Source organism: Siphateles boraxobius, unplaced genomic scaffold (genome assembly GCF_051911475.1).
Source record: "Siphateles boraxobius isolate OS27281-9 unplaced genomic scaffold, OSU_SipBor_1 7, whole genome shotgun sequence".
NCBI classification, from domain to species: Eukaryota; Metazoa; Chordata; class Actinopteri; order Cypriniformes; family Leuciscidae; genus Siphateles; species Siphateles boraxobius.
In genome coordinates this window covers 29,714,822-29,737,981 of record NW_027509197.1, presented here as the reverse complement: position 1 = coordinate 29,737,981, position 23,160 = coordinate 29,714,822, and the positions used below count along the sequence as shown (strand labels likewise).

The 23,160-nt window shown below is 36.3% G+C and overlaps 1 protein-coding gene across 3 annotated transcripts in view; it reads left to right on the top strand.

The window, feature by feature from the left end:
- Window positions 1–21,015, top strand: part of adcy5 (adenylate cyclase 5) — a 103,758-nt gene extending 82,743 nt beyond the window's left edge. The window contains exons 8-21 of one of the 3 annotated variants that reach the window (XM_077216871.1): window positions 99–236; window positions 4,131–4,153; window positions 5,788–5,932; window positions 8,012–8,109; window positions 8,426–8,513; window positions 9,477–9,593; window positions 9,900–10,064; window positions 10,324–10,499; window positions 11,101–11,121; window positions 11,320–11,452; window positions 12,066–12,329; window positions 16,458–16,662; window positions 17,201–17,325; window positions 18,158–21,015. In XM_077216871.1, coding sequence (XP_077072986.1) covers window positions 99–236; window positions 4,131–4,153; window positions 5,788–5,932; window positions 8,012–8,109; window positions 8,426–8,513; window positions 9,477–9,593; window positions 9,900–10,064; window positions 10,324–10,499; window positions 11,101–11,121; window positions 11,320–11,452; window positions 12,066–12,329; window positions 16,458–16,662; window positions 17,201–17,325; window positions 18,158–18,286 — 1,827 coding nt within the window. In that variant the 3' untranslated portion in view covers window positions 18,287–21,015. Of the gene's footprint in view, window positions 1–98; window positions 237–4,130; window positions 4,154–5,772; window positions 5,933–8,011; window positions 8,110–8,425; window positions 8,514–9,476; window positions 9,594–9,899; window positions 10,065–10,323; window positions 10,500–11,100; window positions 11,122–11,319; window positions 11,453–12,065; window positions 12,330–16,457; window positions 16,663–17,200; window positions 17,326–18,157 lie in introns of all 3 variants that reach the window. The other 2 variants (XM_077216869.1, XR_013197198.1) reach the window with 2 other exon arrangements.
- The last annotated feature ends 2,145 nt before the right edge of the window (window positions 21,016–23,160 follow it).

Below are 23,160 nucleotides of genomic sequence, written 5' to 3'. Positions count from 1 at the left end.
TCAGGGAAATGTGACGTCAAAAGACAAGCTAGTTAATGACTATGACATTAAAAGCATGGAACGTAATACTGCTCCGGTTTTATATTTCCCCTTCACAGAAAGAAGAAAAGGCCATGATTGCTAAGATGAACCGGCAACGCACCAACTCTGTCACTCATAATAGCACTCACTGGACCGACCGGCCCTTCTACAATCACCTGGGTGGCAATCAGGTTTCCAAGGAGATGAAGAGGATGGTGAGGAAGCTACACTTTTGAAAGGATGAGAACATTATCTGATTGTTGAAAAACAGTTGGTTTGCATTTACTCTAATTGCCATGTCTAAAACCCATTTCCGCCTCTGTTGGAGGATAAGGCCTTTGACAGGGGAGGCTTTTTGTATCATGTGTTAACTAAGCCAAAACAATCCCAAGGACATTGCTTTAGGGTCACATGTAAAGGGCCTTCTGCCCTTTGTGTAGTCCCTGTTCTTTCATTCAGTTCTCTGCTTTTCTCTGGCTCTGGAACCCGAAGGGAACAGCACTCTAATTAAATAAAGCTGGACTGCCACACATACCGCCCTGAGGGATTTAATCAGGCAAAGTGGAACCAGCAATTAGTTCCTGTGCACTCCATGGGAATACACTTTTATTTTTTTTTGTCTGAATCACCTGTTCCTTCTCATCTTGGTTAACATAGTTAGAAAGAATACAGAAATCCGGCATAACTTGTTCTTTTTACAACTGACACACTTCAAATTGAGTCGTCAAATAAAACATAACAGGAAAAATGACATATCCATTATAAAAATAGATGACTACACTTTTTCCAATACAAGTTTATGATTTAAAATATTCCCAGTGTTGGTAAGGTTACTTTGGAATTGTAATAGGTTACAGATTACAAGTTACCCTATTCAAAATGTAATAAGTAGTGTAGCTATTTCAATTACTTTATTAATGTAAGCGTTTACTTTTCGATTGCTATTCTAAATTTCTAACTAATGTTTTCAACTGTTAATCATTTTCAAACATTTAAACCAGGCAGGGTTAACCTGCAAATTCAAACATTTATGTAAATAAAAAAAATAGCGCTACAATTTCAAACAAAATAACCAGTCAAAAGCATCAGAATAGCATCGCTCTATTAAACGGCCTTTAAATGGCAGGAGGCTTTGTGCACATCAAAAACAGGCAAAGCAACAAATGAATATTATCCAACATATCCTAGCTTTTTACCGAAAATATTCAGATGGAACCCCTAACATTTTCATAAGTAACAGTAATTTAATAACAAGTTTTTTCTCAGTAACTGTAACTGATTACAGTTACATTTATTTTGTAATTAAATTAGGGAACTCCGGTAATTTTCTTTTATTAGATATGAGCCTTTACATGTAACTAGTTACTCCCCAACACTGAATATTCCAACACAAATATGCCACATTAGTTGTGAACATCTACCATACTGTCATGAAAAACATTTTCCAAAGTTTGGGGTCAGTAAGTTTTTTACCAAAAAATGTTTTATACTTTTATTCAGCAAGGAGGCATTTAATTCCAGAGTGACGGTAAAGAAAAAACATTAAAAAATATATATATTTCAAATGATTTTCTTTTAAATACTTAAATTGTATTACAGTTTACACAAAAATATAAAAAAAACCTGTTTTAAACATTAAGAAATAATAATAAATTTGTCTTGAGCACTAAATCGGCATATTAGAATGATTCCTGAAGGATCATGTGACTGCTGTAATGGCTGCTGAATATCTGAGTATGGGGTCTCTGGAGAACAAAAGTGGGCGTTTCTAAATTTGTGGGTGTTTTCATACTGTTGGGTGTTTATAAATCATGCAATGAAAACCCCTAAACCCTCCCCTCACTGTGACGTGGGCAAATCAGGTAACGCAGTCGAAAATGCCCCTCTGTTTATGGCCTCGCCCACTGATCTGATAACTCCTATTACCGTCCTGCAGAGACCTACTTGGAAAATTCAGCTTTGCCATCGAAAACAGTCATTTTAAAATGTAATAATATTTCACGATTACTGTTTTTACTGTATGTCTGATCAAATAAATGCAGCCTTGGTGAACATTAAAGACTTATTTACCAACCCCTAACTTTTGAATGATAGGCAGCATCTTTTGAATGTTTAAAGAAATAAATGGTGTAGTTACAACACCCTATCAGCAGAGGGTATCAGTAAACCCCTTAGTTTGAGCATCCTGGACAGCATAACTCTGCAACATTGGCTAGATCAGTGGATTTTGCTTTTGGAATATCTGTTTGTCCAACCAACAGCAGATGGGGGGAACCTGTTTGTAATTATTTTTGCAATTGCATTTGGTGGTGATAGTGCCACAGATAATCCTGTCCAATATATCCTGCCGGGCTGGCATGTAATTGCCAGATATCTATCCACCCCTACATAAACACTGAGCATTGATGAAGGCAAATAAACATGCGGTGTATTCTGATGAGCAGAATATCTGTTTCATAATAACAGCAGCACCTGTTTTTGTCTGTTGTATTGTCTAGAGGCTTGTGTTGGCCCAGAATGTGTTGCTCAGTCCAAGAAGAGAAACAAATGGTGTAACACATCAACATACTGACTGGGTCATAGTCTCTGTCGAGTGAATACATGGAGGCCTGTGTGTGGGAGTGCATCTGAGTCTACTGAGACTGCAAATTTACTGACTATTATTATACATCTAGCAACATGTCCCATGGATGCTTTTTACTCCCATAATTTAATGTTTAGTGGTTAGAAATTACCATTAAAACGGTCATTTGATATCTAATGGGAACATTCAGACTGTTCCTTGACCCACATATCTGATGGTTTTATTTTATTTTTATATTAAGTAGGTAGTCAATTAGCAAATGCTTTTATTCAAAGCGCTCATTGTAGAGACTGAGGTTCTCATATTACTGGTTTTCAGCAGTCTTCACCAATACAAGTGAAACTGCAATATTCTATACAAATACCACAGCAAAAACTAAAATTTGTTTGGACACATTTGATGACTTAATCTGTCTCTCATGGTTTTTTAAAATATTATCTAAAGGCTTTTGATTAAATGTTTAAAAGTCAGTTTTGAAGACAAATATGTTGTATATATATATATATATATATTACCGATAACAGTAGACAAGAAAAATATTGTACCCGACATTTGTATTTGCTGTATATTTTTATGCATATTAGAGAGTTGTCGTTAGCTTAGAAACAATCTCAAACACTGTTGAAATAAAATGTTGAATGTCTCGTGCTGTTTATGTAAAGCATTCCAAATCAACGGCAGCTGTCTTTATAGGCAGTAGGCAGGCTGCTCACTATGTTTTGTAACTTTTAATCTTTGTGTGAAATCATAGTTAAAACCTCAAAGGAAAAGACAAAACCCCAACCGCTAAAGCACATGTACAACATGTGCCTATTTGGTTTCCTCTCTGTGTTTCCCATGTCCTACGATGATAAATCAATGCCTCATTAGCCAGCTCTGTTTACTTCTGTTCTCATTGGGGTCTGAAATTTAACTTTTAACCCTAAACAGAATCAGCTCTCAGCTTGATTATACACAATGTCACTGAGTCATCATGTGTTTGGTTAAATCAGTACAGTAATATTAAATCCTCATTGCAGCTCTCAGTTTACAACATTGTTACAGAGGTTATCCATAAATGATTGTCCTAAATATTATATATTTCTTTTACTCCCCAACCCCTCCCTTCTTTATCTCTTGTAACTGTCACTGGTCTCTTATGTGCTCTATGACAGTAAAAGAAAAGAATAGAGATTTATGTGTGGGATGTTGGGGCTTGTTTTGGAATGGAGTTCCGGGTTAAATCATATTTAGTTTTTTGTGTTTTATATATGTATGTATATATATATATATATATATACTTATATATACTCATATATACTCAAACACAAAAAAAGGTTGTGGTCTAAACATCTTCCAGGGTAAAACCGTTTTCATTTGCTTTTGAATTCACTAAACCCCTATAATCATGAAGCTTTCTTGCCCTGTTTTTGTTGAAGTTTTCCAGAAGGCGTCACTGTTGTGCTGACTGTACAAATGCAGATATTCTAATGCTCTTTCAACTGCGTTGATGTATAATGCATTCTCTCTTCCAATTTTGTTGCAGGGATTTGAGGATCCTAAAGACAAGTGAGTGTATGGAACGCATCTCCCTATCTCTATCCCACATGCTGATTCTTTTATTAATAGATGATTACAGAAAACATTACAAATGTTTAAAATTTGGGGTCGGTAACATTTTCAAAGAAGCCTCTATTTAACATCATTTATTTGAAATGTAATTGTTTCACTTTTGATCAATTTAATGCATCCTTGCTGAATAAATGTATTCATTTCTGTCAAAAATCTTACTGACCACAAACTTTTGAATGGTGCATATAAAGCTTTTCTTGTATAACTATATAAAAGGTAAAACTAATATGTTTAAACTTCAGACTCTTAGTTCTGTTTTTTTGATGTTTGAACCTCGAAATTGGATAGCCAATACACTCAACTCATCAGTTGAAATGTATATCAATGAAGCAAGCACTTCAACAAATAAGCTTGGCTTTGTGCTGGTTATGTTCAGTGTCTTATAAGTAGGCCTGTGTATAATCTGTAATTTCAATGTTTTCAAATCTGCCAAATGGATTCAATTATAGTACAAATTGGTGAAAAGGGGTTAGGTCTACTTCAGTAGTATGTAGTTAAAAGACATTTAGTCATTGTTAATGTACAGTGAGTTGGAAAAACAAATAAATGGTGTAAAAACAAAATTACACGAGACAGAGGAAGCGTTGAAATTTGTAAATGATGTACAGTCCTAGTTTGCAGAAAACTGCTGAACTGTTGGCACAGATTCCATGCAGCCCTACTTACTAAGACTTAAAATATATTTTATATAAAAATGTATGGTAACACTTTAGTTTAGGGTCCAATTCTCACTATTAACCAGTTGCTTAGCATGCATATTACTAGGATATTGGCTGTTTATTAGTACTTATAAAACGCATATTAATGCTTTATTCTACGTCCCTTAATCCTACCCTTACTACACCTTACTAACTATTAAAAAGCAGTTATAAGGAGATCATTGAGACAAAAGTCGTAGTTAATAGTAAGTTAATAGTGAGAATTGGACCCTAATCTAAAGTGTGACCAAATATCTTACTAAAATATATTAAAATGTAAATAAATTACCAATGAACTAATCAACATGTGCACATAGTGTGAGCATTTCCATCGCTTTTACAGTGGTGTTGAAAAGTTTGCTTTTAAAACCTGGAATCCTGTCTCTCTTGTTGCTAATGCATGCATCGCTGTGCTTGTCTTATTAACTAGTCAGCAGACATCAAAAGGTGTGAGTACAGATAAGCAAACCAGTTTGCTTCTGTAGGTAATTCATAATCAAACCTTACAAACCCATTGTCTTAGGTTTAAATGATGATTTCCACACTCCTTGCTAGCTTAAGTTTCAAATACTTTAAGTACAGGACCTAGATGTGCTGATGTGATTTAGTAGTTATTGAATTGCATAAACATGACTGCAAGGCCTTGAACTCTTCAGCAGATTCTTTCTCAACGTAATCAACTCAGTTTCACTGACAAAATTGCTAATCATAAACCTTAACTCTGTCATCATTCCTTGTTTTTTGGGGTTTTTTTGTGGGGTGTGGACCGGCGCTTCTACTTTTTGGTGGTCTGGCTGTATAGGATTGTAAAAATAAGAGGGGAGGAAGAAGGTTGAAAAACGGTGTCTCATCTTCTAGACATTTCATTTTCAGAAACACGCAAGAAAACCTGAACCCCGAGGATGAGGTGGACGAATTTCTGGGCCGCGCCATTGATGCTCGGAGCATCGACCGGTTACGGTCCGAACACGTCAAGAAATTTCTGCTGACATTCCGAGAACCTGACCTGGAGAAGAAGGTATTGGCTCTCATTTACGTGACCCGCTTCAATGATAAGATAAACCTTAACACCACAGTGCAATTTATTAGCTAATGCTAATCCACACAATATTGTTGTTCCATGGAATTTTGCAAAATGTTCAAAATATTAATAAATTTAACTATAATATAGTATACTATATATACCTATGTATACTACGATATAATAGTACAAAAAAGTAACACTTATCTCACCAGGCAAACTCCAAAAATGACATAAAAGCACTATAATAGTAACCAATATAACTTATGCACTATATTTTGGGTCTTCTGAGGTTATAAGAAGGGTTATTATGTAAACAACAGTTTACATTGTTGTCCACTGGAAATCTTTATTACACCTTATATCAATTGATTGTGTGTTTTTATGCCTGATAAGCTTACACAATTGGTTTTCCATGCTATATTGTGTAGCAAGGTTAGATGTTATGAGAAGGAGGAGGCGGGAACCGGCGAACATTCAAAGACTTTAATAAACATAAAATAAACAAATACAAAATGAAAGTAAAGACAGCAGCCCATCACGGACGACTGCTGTCACATAATAAAACATAACCAACACAACATAAATCCAGGCCTGGCCTCACTCGTCCTTCACCGTCGTCGCTCCACCTTTTATGCCTCCGTGAGAGCTATGAGACCGGAGCGTCGCGCAGGTGACGCTCATCAGCAATCACGCCACCGTCCTGCTCGCCACATGGACACAATATTTGCCAGATCTACTGATTTAAATGCGTCATCAAGCTAAAACGATCTAGCCTTCTTGAGGTTTTGTCATAAATTGCGTGACTTGTGAGCATGAACTAACCATTTAACAGATCATTAGTTAATGTTACAGGTAAAGTGTTTCTTCAATTGCTTAGCAAAAATAAAATAGAGAGCTAATCAGAAGTGTATTATGTTTGTACTGTTGTGCAGGCTGCCTAAAAGTATTCAGCATAGCTCAAAGATGTGGCACGCTGCTAAGATGAATAGAGGCAATGAAATTCAAGGTCCAGGTTCGGAATGAGTCAGAAACTGACGTCTTTAAGCTGTGCTGTGATTTAAGTAATTTTATGGTGTTACCGTCAAAGCATTAGTCACCACTGACCTCCCCTACCTCAAAGAGATGGCCAAACTTTTTGTGAATGTGTAGAAGACTCGGTTTCTTTGTAATGATGGTGACGAAAGGGTAATGGAAGGGAAGTCTTTAAGCCTCTGCATTTACGGTCTCTTCCTCCGTCTGCAGTCCGCATACACATTTAGCAGGTTGTATGCTGGTCCTCATACTTCTAGCTCTGATTAGATTACTCTTTTAGAGACTTGACTCTGGTTTATAGTGGAGATAATTATTGCTTTTGTTGTCTTTCATTGTCTGTGTCCTGAATGTCTAAGCAGTTATCCTTCATGATCTTTGTCTGAAGAAATTCACTTGATGTTATTTTGTTAGATATTTTACATATCTACTGTTTTTGTTGTGTTATTTGAAATAAATAAATCATTATTTTATTTAAAAAGGATGCATTACATTGATCAAAAGTAACAGTAAATACATTTATAATGTTTCCAAACATTCATGTTTCAAATAAACAGTATTTTTTAACGTTATACATCAACATATCCTGAAAAAATTTAACACAGCTTTCACAGAAATATTAAGCAGAACAACTGTTTTCAATATTATTAATAAGAAATGTTTCTGTATCAGCAAATCAGCATATTAGTAATGATTTCTGAAGGATCATGTGATACTGGAGTAATGACTGGGGAAAATTCTGCTTTGCCATCACAGGAATAAATGACATTTTAAATTAAATTAAAATACAAAACAGCTATTTTAAATTTTAATAATATTATTGAGTTCCCTTTGTTGTGGAAAACCTGGAAACGTTATGACATTTTACAGCCTGGATAAACTTGCCTGGATCAAATTATACTCTGCTAAAATATTTAACAGTTAACATTAGTTAACATGTATACATACACTCCCTTCTGTCAGTTAAACACCACTTTCACAAGCCATTTAAATGTTTTTTTGTAACCCCACTCTTTTCTCTCCTCTTTCCTCACCTTCTGTCAGTACTCCAAGCAGGTAGACGCCAGGTTCGGAGCATACGTAGCCTGCGCCTCCCTCGTCTTTTTATTCATCTGCTTCATTCAGATCGTCATTGTGCCACAGTAAGTACTCTACAGTTAAAAACCTGATCCTAGCAAATGTTTTTTAAACCATTCAAACAAGCCACAGGCTTAGAGAAGTATTTGTTTGAATTTGAATGGGAGTGTCACATACACAGAAGCTTTCATTCATTTTGACTTTGTAAAGGTGAAGACAGTTATTACCCGAGCAGCCAAAACATTCAAAGCAGGTCTCCGTCAGACCCTATGGAAATTATGACATAAAATAATATTTATATATATATATATATATATATATATATATATATATATATATATATATATATATATATATATATAATGTGTTGTTGTTTTGCAGCTCCGGGCTGATGATTGGCTTCTATGTGGTGTGCCTGGTCCTCTTGATGGCCGTCATGTTCATCTCAGCCATTTACTCCTGTTTTGGGGTAAGTGAAATATTGGGATTGTACACATGAGATATAGCCTATACAATGTTAATGTGTAATATAAAGAAGTTCAGACATAAATAATGATAATAATACTATAGAATTTAACTATATAGATATAGTAAATAGTAATTACAAATAATTATATTAGAAATAATAGAGGTCAAACTTAGAGCAACATGCCCTTTTTTGGTCCCTAAAGTGCAGCAAAACATAAAAACAAGCCCTGTAAAATAATACATCTCTTAACACATCCTTCACAGACCATTTCCTAACACTCTCACAAACCCATCATCGCTAAATCCAAGTGTTTATCAAACTTCTCCACTAAAATAACCTGAGCGGGTTTGATTGATATTGGGCTTTTAGCTGCATAACTTTGAGCAGGTCTCCAGAGACAGAGTCACACAGAACAAAGTCAGAGACACAATAAAGCGCTGGCAGCTCATTTGTGCACACTGAAGTGGAACTGTCACTGCACTGCTCCATGGGTGGCTAGGGGCGTCACAGGTCTATCCTTAGAGATGCTGTGGATTTAGATTTTGAACTTCCTGACCCGTAAAAAGTCTTTCATACAAGCCTGAATCTCTGCAAACCCACAAGATCCCCACAAGGTCTTTTTTAATAATTATAAAAAAAAGATTTATTTTTTATTTCTTCATTTATTAAAGTTGAATTTTCTGCAGCCATTACTTTACTCTTCAGTGTCACATAATCCTACAGAAATCCTTGTAATGCTGCCTTGGAGCTCAAGAAACGTTTATCATCAATGTTGAAAACAGATGTGCTGCTTTTTTTTATTTGGAAATCACAGGGTTTTTTTCCAAGTAGAAAGTACAAAACTTTATATAAAAAAAATAAAGAATAAAAGTTGATTTTCATAATGTGACGACAAATCGTTTTCAGATACTGTGGCTTTACCTCTAATAAGAAACTAAAATCATGTTTTTTCTCTATTGACAGTTTTTCCCTGTGCCTCTGCAAACTCTGTCTAAAAGGATTGTTCAGTCCAGACTCAACAGCACCCTGGTGGGAGTTTTTACAATCGTCCTGGTTTTTCTCTCCGCTTTCATTAACATTGTGAGTCCCACGAGTCTTAACCTCAAGATTCAGTGCTATAATGCCTTTGATATTTAACCATACAGCAATACAACTAACACTTAACCTGTGTCACAATATTTAAAGACTTACAGGACTAGAGGCACCAAACAGAATAGCAAAAATAGAAATCTTTCTTTTTTAAATCATGTATAGTTTTGATAATGGCACAGAAATCGCCTGCTTTTAAGTAATTAGCTTTTGACATTGAAAAGTTTAATAACGTGATCTTTAGTGGGTTAAATAAATGAAATAATGTCACATGTAACATCTTTTTCTGTCCTTTAGTTCACCTGCAGTACAGATGACCTGAAGACGTGTTTAGGACAGGAGTTTAACATCACCCCCGGAGATGTGAACGCTTGCCATGTCCGCAGCTCTTTCTTCAACTACTCTCTCTGGTCTCAGGACAGCCTCTGCAACAGCCCGTCACCCACCTGCAATTTCCCAGAGGTGTGGCACTGTTCTCAGATCAGTCCAGTTTTGTAACAGTAGCAATGAATAGCTCGAAACCAGCTACAGTACCATGTTCCAAAAAACCAGCTGGACATCTTTCATCTGGATTTTCCTGCAGTGATATGTCTTTGCATTTATTTTTCAAGGGTCTTATTTTAGGCTCTGCTCTGAAATGCTTGCCTTTTCAGTCATACTTGGAATAAGTTGAAGGGAAAGCAAAAGATTAACGTGTGAATGTTTTTCTCTTCCGCTGCAGTACTTCTCATCATGCGTCCTGCTCAGTTTACTGGCCTGCTCAGTGTTCCTACAGGTCAGCAGTATTGGTAAACTCTTCCTCATGCTCTTCATCGAGTTCCTGTATGTGCTTATCATGGAGGTGCCTGAGGTCAGCCTTTTTGACAATGTGGACCTGCTGGTCATGGCCAATGCCATGTGAGTATCTGGATTTTAGCCAAGTAGCACATTTTATTGGATCAGCATCCTTTCCATCTTCATCATCATTATCCTCCTTAGCAAAATTATAAAGAATTCTTTTATTTATTTTGCTGGATTTTAAATGTTGTTGTTTTTTTTTTTTTTTTTAATGTATGGACTGTTGTCTCTTCCAAATTTAAGGGACTGCTAAATATTCCCTAGCATTTTTTCTATATCAAGGTTGTAACTGTATATTATATAAGCTATTAATCAACAATTTGCTAATATGATGCTCAAGTAACATTTCTTATTATCAATGGTGAAAACAGTTGTGCTGTTACTGACTACTTGCACTACTGTTCAAAAGTTTGGGGTCGGTAAGATTAAGTAGGGACCAAGCACAGTATATATTATATATTCATATTTTTTCATTCAGAAAATGACTGTAATTCAGTCAGCTTTAGCCTACCACTACATAGACCCATGCTAACAAATCCACTATTGATTGTCTGCTTGCTGATTTGGCTTATATCAGTTCTCCTGAGTCTATCTGTAGATAACATTTTGACTGTTGTGCTCCATCCTTCTGATACATTTTGCTTTTTCTTTGTATTCACAGAGAGTATATTAATGGAACAAGGTAAGATAAAACCAGTCAAATAGAAACCCTGACCTGAAAGAAAAGAAGAGCATGTTGTTTTCATTGCATGCCTATAAAGATTGCTCAATAGGAGTAAATCAAAAGTGTGACTATGTAGCTACATACTATTGGGATGTGATTAGATCATCATGATCTTTAGTGTGTAGCTGTTGACACTCAGTGCTGTGTGTGTTGTAGCTGTGTGACAGACATGCGGGTTCCTCTAAAGATCATGACTCCGGTAGTCATCACAGTGTTTGTGCTAGCGCTCTACCTTCATGCACAGCAGGTGGAGTCCACTGCCAGACTCGACTTTCTCTGGAAGTTACAGGTGTGTTTATCGGTGTATACTTTTTCCCTACTCTTGCTTCTTGTTCTTAATTATTTGCTGTAGCTTACACTACTGTTCAAAAGTTTGGCGTCATTAAGCCTACATTAAAACCTACTATTTTTATTAGATTGATTAAAAGTAACAGTAAAGACTTTTACATTGTTACCAAGTAGCACAACTGTTTACAGCTGTGATGATAATAAAAATGCTTCTTAAGCAGCAAATCAGCATATTAAAATGATTTCTGAAGGATCATGTGACACTGAAGACTGAGTTAATGATGCTAAAAATCCAACTTTGCATCACAGGAATAAATTACTTTTTTAACATATTCAAATAGAAAACAGTTATTTTGAATTGCAATAATATTGATTTCACAATATTACTGTTTTTACTTAAATTATTCAATAAATGCAGCTTTGGTAAGCATTAGAGTCTTATTTCAAAAATCTATTTTATCCGTTTTGCCTTTGAGTGTTATCATAGATACAAATCTGATGATGTGAATTCCGCATAGATTCGCCAAGTTATTGCAGTCACTTTGGTGCAACAAGAATGCAGTGTTTATCATCCTTATTCATAGCATCATCCTCTATTTTTATTGTATTCACAGGCTACAGAGGAGAAAGAGGAGATGGAAGAACTTCAGGCCTACAACCGTCGGCTTCTCCACAACATCTTGCCCAAAGATGTGGCTGCACACTTTCTGGCGCGCGAGCGGCGGAACGACGAGCTGTATTATCAGTCGTGCGAATGTGTGGCCGTCATGTTTGCCTCCATCAGCAACTTCTCTGAGTTCTATGTGGAACTGGAGGCCAATAATGAAGGTGTTGAGTGCTTGAGACTGCTCAACGAGATTATCGCTGACTTTGATGAGGTACAGCAATTTTTGATCCTTCAACTTTTTGAACTTTCAAGATGATTTTACACTACTTTAGAGCGTGATACTGTACATTTGACTAACTTTCAAGTGTTTCTTATTCTAAGCCTTATTTGATAAAGCTGGAGTTGGTTTTGAAAAGCCTGATTCCCTTGATTTTTTTAATATATTTTTTTAAGAAACCTTAAAAAATATTAATATAAACAATCACAATTGAAGTGTGTGTGTGTGTGTATATATATATATATATATATATATATATATATATATATATATATACAAATACACACACACACACATATATATTAATAAGATAAAATATTTTTACAGAAGATTTTACTGTTTTAGTTCTTCTATTATCGGGGCAGATCTTCTGTCGGATAACATCTCCAAGATGTTAAATACCTTTTGACTAGTAACCAAAAATCCAAATCACAGTCTCTACAGCACCAATTTAATTGATATTAATACTAGTGTAGAACATTGCATAGAAACTGTGTCTATTCCTCGTTTACTAAGATCAAATAATAAATCTACTGCAGGATCTAGAAAAAATCTAATTGTTATTAAAACAAAAAATCTCGCTAGTAGTGAACAAAAACAATTTCTAAAGCTAGGTCTCTTAAACATTAGATCGCTCACACCTAAGGCGGTTATTGTAAATGAAATGGTCACAGATAATAATTTCGATGTTCTGTGCCTTACTGAAACCTGGCTTAAACCAAATTATTATTTCGGTCTAAATGAGTCTACTCCGCCAGGATACTGTTATAAGCATGAGCCCCGTCTGATCGGTCGTGGCGGCGGTGTTGCAACAATTTACAGAGATACCCTTAATGTTACTCAGAAAACTCGTCATAGGTTTAATTCGTTTGAAGTGCTTGTGCTAAATGTTACGCTCTTAGATGTAAGAAAAAAACCCACATTATCTCTAGCATTGGCTACCGTATATAGACCTCCAGGGCCTTACGCCAATTTCCTAAAAGAGTTTGCTGACTTTCTATCAGATCTTTTGGTCAACGTCGATAAAGCATTAATTGTTGGAGATTTTAACATACACGTAGATAATTTAAATGATGCGTTAGGGGTTGCGTTTACAGATTTATTAAACTCCTTCGGGGTCAAGCAAAACGTCACCGGACCAACTCATCGTCTTAATCATACACTCGATTTAATTATATCATATGGAACCGATCCAACCGATATAGATATTGTACCGCAATGTGATGATGTCACTGACCACTACTTGGTAACTTGCATATTACGCACTGCTATAATATGTCATGCTGCGCCACGTTATCGACCTGGTAGAACAATTCGTCCATCCACCATAGATCATTTCTCAAATAGCTTATCTGATCTGTCCCAGCTGCTGCCTGAACCCAAACAAACAGATGAACTAGACGAACTAACTAGCACTATGAGCTCCATTCTCTATAGAACATTGGATATTGTTGCACCCATTAGATTAAAAAAGGTCAGAGAAAAAAGTATAGCACCATGGTACAATAATACTACGTATGTTTTAAAGAGAGAAACCCGTAATTTAGAGCGTAAATGGAAAAAAACTAATTTAGAGGTCTTTAGAATCGCGTGGAAAGACAGTATGTCACGTTATAAAAAGGCCCTTAAAACGGCCAGGGCGGAGCACCTCAGCAAATTAATAGAAAACAACCGAAATAATCCAAGGTTTTTATTTAATACCGTGGCTAGACTAACAAATAAACAGACGTCGTCTGAACAAAATACCTCGTTACAGTTTAGTAGTAATGATTTCATGAACTTCTTCACCGAGAAAATTGAAAGCATCAGAATCAAAATCGTAAACGTTCGATCTCTGCTCGCGCCGTATAATTCAGCCGCAATTATCACCCCGCAAGAACAATTACAATGCTTTACAACCATAGAACAAAAAGAGTTAAATAAACTTATCACTTCATCTAAAACAACAACATGTTTATTAGATCCTATACCAACTGAACTACTGAAAGAAGTGTTACCTATAGTGGAAGAGCCTCTTCTCAATATTATTAACTCATCTTTATCTTTAGGTCATGTTCCAAGAACGTTCAAGCTGGCAGTTATAAAACCTCTTATTAAGAAACCACAATTAGATCCAAATAACCTAGCAAATTACAGACCCATTTCGAATCTTCCATTTATGTCAAAAATATTAGAAAAAGTTGTGTCTGCTCAACTCGGCTCTTTCTTGCAAGAAAACGGCATCTATGAAAAGTTTCAGTCTGGATACAGGCCACATCATAGCACTGAAACTGCGCTTGTTAGAATCACAAATGATTTACTTTTAGCTTCGGACCAAGGCTGTATCTCAGTACTAGTTTTACTTGATCTTAGTGCTGCGTTCGATACTATAGATCACACAATACTCTTAGATCGACTACAAAATTACACTGGTGTTCAAGGACAAGCATTAAGCTGGTTCAGGTCATACTTATCTGACCGCTACCATTTCGTCTACTTAAATGGAGAAAAATCGATTATAACTTCGGCAAACTATGGAGTGCCGCAGGGATCTGTGTTAGGCCCTTTATTATTCTCAATATATATGCTGCCACTTGGTAATATTCTAAGGAAACATGGAATTAGTTTCCATTGTTATGCTGCTGACACTCAAATATATATTTCATCACGGCCAGATGAATACGCTAAATTATCCAAATTGACAGATTGTGTTAATGATATAAAAGATTGGATGACGCGTAATTTTCTTTTATTAAATCCAGACAAGACAGAGGTAATACTTATCGGTTCTAAAAACCGTCCACAAAACCCTTCACAGCACGACTTTAACATAGTAGGATGCCCTGTTACTTTATCCGCTACAGTAAAAGACCTGGGTGTTATACTAGACCGCAACCTGTCTTTTGAAAAGCATATTTCATATGTTACAAAAACAGCCTTTTTCCACCTTAGAAACATTGCTAAGCTACGTAATATGCTATCAGTCTCTGATGCAGAAAAGTTAGTTCATGCATTCATGACCTCGAGACTAGATTACTGTAATGCTTTATTAGCTGGTTGTCCTGCATCTTCAATAAACAAGCTACAGTTAGTGCAAAATGCAGCCGCTAGAGTTCTTACTAGATCAAGAAAATATGATCATATAACACCGATTTTATCATCACTTCATTGGTTACCTATAAAGTTCCGTATTAAATACAAGATATTGCTTTTGACTTATAAAGCTCTAAATGGTTTAGCTCCAGTCTATTTAACGGATCTTCTATCGCCTTACAATCCATCGCGCTCTTTAAGATCACTAGATTCGAGGCTTCTGGTCATTCCTAGGATATCCAGATCCACCAAAGGAGGCAGAGCATTTTCACATTTAGCTCCGAAGCTCTGGAATAGCCTTCCTGATATTGTTCGTAGCTCAGACTCTCTCTCCCAGTTTAAAACTAGACTGAAGACGCATCTATTTAGCCAGGCATTCATATAAATTTTTATCTTACAGTTACTGTAAATTCGGCCTCTAGTTCATAAACGCCAGAGGAGAACTGGCCCCCGACTGAGCCTGGGTTCTCCCAATGTTTTTTTTTCTCCATTGGGTCATTTGATGGGGTGTTAGGACACCATTAGGTCACTGGATGGAGTTTTTCGGTTCCTTGCCACTGTTGCCTTTGGCTTGCTCAGTTGGGGATATTCAAATTAATTAACCAATCATACCATTGATTAGCTCTACCAAACTTGGATGTCTTTTTTTTCCAGTAATAAACAAACATTGTTAAGTTGTTTTGATTGATACTGTGAAGCAGCTTTGATACAATCTATATTGTGAAAAGCGCTATGTAAATATATTTGACTTGACTTGACTATTAAACATTTTAACTTACATTGCAACAGTTGGTATTTGTTTCAAATTAAAATTGTGTGTGTGAAACTGGACCTGCATCTTCAAATCTTCCTAAACTGTGCATTCTTAGAAAGGTAGACGTTTAATATGCCTTCTATCATCTCTCTTCCGGATTTTCTGTCTAGCTTGTTTTCATCCATTTAAGCAACAGGAAAGAATTAAATTGCTTATTCACATCAGATTGCTTATTCACTTCTTATTCCTTCTCATTCCTACATGGAAGTCATCATCTTATTTCTCTTTTCTTGCAGATCATTAGTGAGGATCAGTTTCGTCAACTAGAAAAGATCAAAACCATTGGCAGCACCTACATGGCTGCGTCTGGGCTTAATGACTCCACTTATGATAAAGCAGGAAAGTCGCACATTCGCGCTCTAGCCGACTACGCCATGCGCCTCATGGACCAGATGAAGTACATCAATGAGCACTCTTTTAATAACTTCAAAATGAAGATCGGTAAGGATTTGGCTTAGCCACCCTTAATTTTTAAGCTCACATAAAAATGAAGATTCTGTCATCATTTACTCACCCTCAAGTTGTTTGAAACCTGTATGAATTTCTTTCTTCTGCTGAACACAAATGAAGAATGTCGGTTTGCAGACAGTTGATGAACCCCATTGACTTCCATGGTATTTTTTTTCCTACTATGGAAGTCAATGGGGTTCATCTGGTTACCGACATTCTTAAAAATATCTTCCTTTATGTTCAGCAGAAGAAAGAAATTCATACAGGTTTGAAACAACTTGAGGGTGAGTAAATAATGACAGAATTTTCATTTTGAAATGAACCATTCCTTTAAATAACCAATAATTTTTTTTATCAACCAGCTTCCTTATGTGTATGTTTAATTTGTGTCATTATATGAAACTGTCCCTTTTCCTTTTAAAAAATGCTACATTCCTGTAGTATTTATATAGTCTGTTAGTCAAAGACTTTCATAGAATGACCCATGTATTTTATTGTTGTAAAATTAAAAAAGCATATTTTCCTGTAGGTCTTAACATGGGTCCCGTCGTGGCTGGTGTCATAGGGGCTCGTAAACCGCAATATGACATATGGGGGAATACAGTGAATGTAGCCAGCCGAATGGACAGCACTGGGGTACCTGAGAGAATACAGGTGAGATGTATTCTTGGTCTCTGTGATTGTCCAGATCAAATTACCCCTAAGATATCCTGCGTATACTACTATAGTGTCCGTAATAGTTGCAATAGTCTTTTCTTCTTCTTTTTTTGTGACGTATATCTGTGTGAAACGGCTTCTTGAACAAGAAAACATAATAATAATAAAAAATAATAATTTGTTACATTTATATAGCGCTTTTCTGGGTACTCAAAACGCTTTACATGGAAGGGAACATGTAGGTCGGGACTTGATTTTGTCTATCAGGAATTGATTGGATCATTAGATCAATGTTGTTTGCTATTGGTCGATCTCGTGTGAGTGACAGGTTGTCCCACTCTCTTGCCAGTAAGTATGTCATCAGAGAAGGGATGATACTGCAAGGGGGAGGGGAAGTTATTTTGATAAAAGATTACAAGTGATTCGTGATGTGCACGAATAAATCAATTATAAAAATACTGCAATATTCCATAAAAAATAAGAATTGTCAATTTGGATTTCATGGTGACTTTAAACAAAGAAACATGATGTGAAACGAATAACAAATATTTAATGTTGAGTGCTGCTGTTTTACATTTTTAATTTCAATATTCACTTACATTTTTATGAATAATATAATTTGAAATGAATATATAAATATAATTGGTAAAGAATGTATTTTTGATCATATTAAATGATTTGTTTGATTATTAATGATTAGAAAATGCAAAACAGAAGCATTTTCACTAGTGGTCTCAAATGTTTGGTTCTGTAAATCTGTCAACTCTGCTTTACAAACTTTTCAGTCCATCATAAATGTGTATGTGCTCTTCATTTCTCTCTGTAACAGGTCACAACTGACCTTTACCAGGTTCTCAGCTCATATAACTACACACTGGAGTACAGAGGCGTTGTGAAGGTGAAAGGCAAAGGAGAAATGGCGACCTACTTCCTAAACGGAGGACCCAACAGCAGTTAACACTCAGCGTCTGACATTCAGAACACTTTCGAGATGATATGGTGAGGAGACGCGGTGGTCAGGGCCAGCCAGGCTGTTGACGGGCATCCTCCTGGACCAATCACAATAGGATGCGTTTGGAAAGCCAGTCTAAGAGTGGCCTCTTTGCACACTGAGACTTCCTATAGGATTAACGGAGGGCTTCGCCCCCTTTATTTAAGGTATGGAACAGCTCAGAAAGACATTTAACCTCAGAGACCAAAGAAACAAAGGAATCTCAAGGCATACAAAGCAGTTCTCCCTGTCTTCTATAATTCTTATATTGCTAAGAGAGGACAGATGCACCTGGCTTTGGCTCTCTCAGGTGTTGCGGGACTGGGATCTTACACCACCAACTGGTCCTGGCGGCTCCAAATCAAAACTGCATGAAAACACTGATGAATCCTATACACATAAAAAATGTGTTTTACAGGTATATTGGCTTCAGTGTATGTAAAGACTAACGAGTTCTGTTCATACGGTCCTGTTGCGTGGCGATATCGCAATAGATAGAGATATCACAATGAGCTTATATATGGTAGAAGGCCATAGTGAGCACAGCAGCTTTACAAACCCTTTATGGTTGCCCGAACTTTGCTGCAGCGACTGTGGTTGTTACTGGTAAGGGAGCTAGTGTTGACAGTGTTACCTCTGAGTGATGTAGAGTTGAGAATGAAGCCCCGTTCACGCCGCCCGCAACTTGAAACGACCCAAAGTCATTCATTTTCAGTGCCGGGTTGTGGCCAGGTCCAACAATGCAACGTCTTCATTTAGCAACTGTAGTTGAGAATCAGCTTGACTAAAGTTTGTTCCTGTAGTCTGCAATTTAATGTAACTCTTATACCATGCGCAGGGATAGTATTAAATACTGATGCGTATTATATGAAAATTAAGTGTGTGTGAGCCCAAACAGCCTAGCGTTTGTGCTTATCGGTACAGATAAATGGCAGTCCACAATGCTACAGAGCACATACTGATTCTCGTTCATCTTTAATATGATGCATACTTGCGACTTCTATACAATGTTTTTCCTTCCAGAATGTTAATTTTAGCAGCATAAACTGATTTGATGTCAACAAGGGATGTGATGGAACAAAAAAGAGTGTGTAACAATGTAACGAGAAAGTTTCTGGTAGCATGAATGTGGCTTGAGACATTCACAAAACTGCACACACACTTGTCTACACTGAAGACACCATTAAAGACAGAGGAAAATGGCCAAATGTGGCTGTTTTTGTATTTTTAACATTTTATATTTTGAGACTAAAAGCCAAACTGTCAGAGCTATTTTAGATGATATATTTTGTACATTAATATATTTAATTAATGTCTATAAACACCAACGTGTATTTAGATATTTATATATATATAATGGAACGCTACAGTCCTGCACATTTGAACAGGAGGGAGAGGTCATTTGCAAATTATCAGTCACCCTTTTTTGTCGCTGCATCCATTTAAATAAAACCAGTAGCTAGCCTTGTGACCAAGTAAGGAGATTAGGTTTGGCCTTTCTCCAAAAAGGGTTTCTGTATCCTGTCAAGTGCACTACAATGTAATTATGAGTAGAAAATGGATTTGTAGGACAGGAAATGACAAGTGAGTGTTTCAGAACAGCCACAGTCGTTTAAAGCTTGGCAAACGCATCTGCAAATATTGATTTTAGCCTTGTGTTTATGGTGCGTGGGACAACGAGTTTGGATCCTTTAGGGATGTTTCCGTTATGCCACAAATATTCACCATTTATGCACTGCAGCTCGACCAGCATTCCCTTCCCTCTCAGTGTGATGGTACGACCCAATGAATGTCCATTTTCTCCAATGAGGCCTTTGTATGTGAAGAATTTGAGTTTGTACACAACCATATAGGGTAGTCCATAAAGTTTTTCTGTTTTTTGTTTTGTTTTGTTTTTTGCTTTACCTGTGTAAGATCTTAAGTCCATACAGAGGATTATGATAATGTGTTGGGAAAAATCTGCATTTCCTTGAAAGTGTTCTGAAACCGTAACAATATTTGGTCCTATTCTAGTTTCTCACAACATGGACTCAGCTGGGCTTCCAGTCACCTCCGTCTTTATTTCCCACAAGAAAATCAGTGCCACTTTCTTGCCAGCAAATTTAAAATAAAATATATGGTTGAATGTTTTTGTATTTAATGTCATCATGATACATGCATAGTGTGGCCTTTAAATGACGATGCGGGTGCCATATGAATTCCTAAGTTAAAGGTGAAGTGTGTAATTGTTCCACAGTTAGCAGTTCCAAACTGAATTGGGTACGCCCCCTATCTGCCATTGGTTAAACAATAAGTTAGTCCCGCCCGTAAACTCACGCCATTGGTTGAGCCAGTGTTGCTGTGTCGGGATTTTCACAGCGTTTTGACAATGCAACAGAAGTGAGTTTTAATCTTATCACAGAATTTAACTTCTGAATGGCTTACTTGTAGGTATTATCTCTGCTTATTGGGAGGAGTAAATATTTTAACATAAAAAAATTACAAACTTCAGCTTTAATTCACTTGTGTTTTCCATCCAAATGAAAGCACTGAGATAAGAGATGACAAGTAAATCCCACATTTCTGTCCTGCTGAGTATTGGCATTTACTATTCCAGTTGAGCTTCATCTTGGGTTGCTTGTATGCCATGTCAAAACTCAATGCTGTATTTTTTTTTTTTTTTTTTACATCCAATTAAACCGTAATAAGCATAACTACATGGTTTCAGAATTGAATGTTATAATATTAATTATGTTTGCAAAGCAGCACAATATTGAAATTAGGTCCTTGTGTGAATCGTAGTGTCTATTATTTATTTTAACTGTTTTTTTTTTTTTTGGTCCACTCAAGCTCAAAAGACCGACTCCCATAGAGAAGTAAATGTAAGGTGACATGAACTTAAAAAAAAATCGAAAAAAAACCTTGACGTTATTATAATATTTGCATACTAAATTGTGTTTGACCCTTTGTTTTGACATCTAATTCCAGAATATTGTGGACTTCAGCAAGACGGTTGTTAGGTATGGTGCAAATTCACCTTTAGCATAACTTTAACATAATTAATTTTCTGCCTCATGCCAATATATTTGTGACCTTATTTTTCAACGCGGAAGTAGTGTTTTTTTGTGAATATGCGCGACTTCCGATTTATTAGCCGCTAGAAGACTAAATAAATACATCTACGTGCAGTAAACTGTATTTTGTTTGCGCTACAAACAATCGTTTTTATATTTAAGACAATACATTAAAATAATATGGTAAGAAATACCAGTTTGCAATATCAACCAGCATAACGAGCTGTTTTGTACAGCTAAAAATAACTTGAAGGTAATGGCATCGGAAGACAGAAGTATTCAAATTAAATGGCCGCGTCCGCGCTTAACTTACCTAAAAAATAAAGTGGATTATATTACTGTTTTTGGACTAAAAAATGGCCTGTCACATTAAATGGCCAGAGGGTGGCAGCAGAGCGCTTTCAATGCCCATCTAGTAGACATACAATTAATTCCAGCTTTACATGCCTTCAATGTCAATGTGCCAATGTTTCTATATGAAAACGTGTGCAGCTCTCATTGTACAGGTTAGTACAATGCTTTAACCACAGTATGTTAGTTTTATAACAATCTGCACCTTTTGCTTTTTCCTTATTTTTGTTTTTGAACCTCAAATACAGAGCTGTTTTCAGAAACCAAATGTGTCCAGAAATACCAGAACAAAGAACAGAAACCCCACAGAGCGGTTGTTTGGTCACCCAAGCATGTTATAATTCTCATAATTTCAGTACATTTCCCCCACTGGCATACCTGACCTTTCTTATCTTAATAATGTGCCTGTGAAATACCCCCGTTTGAGTTCCCTTGAATTTACTCTGCATGTGTCCGATCTGGTCAGTTGTTTGACTGAGCAAAGCTGTTTTATGAAGCATTAAAGAAAGGCCATTGTGCTGGCCGTGGGACTGGCATTTCATTGACATTAAAAACAATCTAATGGCCAACTGGTTTGGGTTTGATCCAGCAGTTAAAAGGTTAGGAAGACCTGAGGCGAAGCACAATGTCATAAAAATCAAAGAAACAAAAACTCAAACCATTTCTCACCCTGATGATGCCGTTACAAAAGAACTGCACTGAAGAAAATTACAAGGTGATTTTTGTTGAAGTAGCAGTTTTTTAATTTGTCACTTATTTTTGTCCATACGTATTTGTTCAAATGTGTAGGCCTATATGTTAACCTTGACTAAAAAATAAAATATTTCAAAAAAATTGTAAGTATTGTGCAACTATAAAATTAGATCAGCAGTGAACTAAGCTGGGAAAAAATAACATCAATTACAGAGACGTCACAAATGTACAGACTTTCCCCCTCATAAGTACAAATAAGCCTAAATGGACGGCAATTTTCACATACACAAAGGCATTCACTGCATCACCTAGAACATTACTTTCATTAGTCACGCTTATAGGCTAAGTGAATTATTCTAATAACCACAATCATCATCATCATCATCTTCATCATTGCAGCTCTTAGAATTTGAGAATAGCAGTAAGTTTATAAACTGCGTAAGCTTCTTCCCACACTTGACATCACTGACTCAGAAGTACATATTCAAGCATTTTCATACGTGAAAAGAAAACGTTTTTAGCTAAATCACGTCTAAGCAGCATTTTATCATACAATAAAATGCGATTAATTACCACGGCCATCAAGCAAAATTTATAGTTTACAATAACACAAAGCTAGAGTGCAACAATGGACACACTTTTTCTGTGGTCTTGGTTCCAGAAGTATTTTTCCTATAGCGATTTTTAAAGTCTTCTCTAAAGAGTTATAAGCCATGAACCAAGCCAAACAGCAATCACAACACT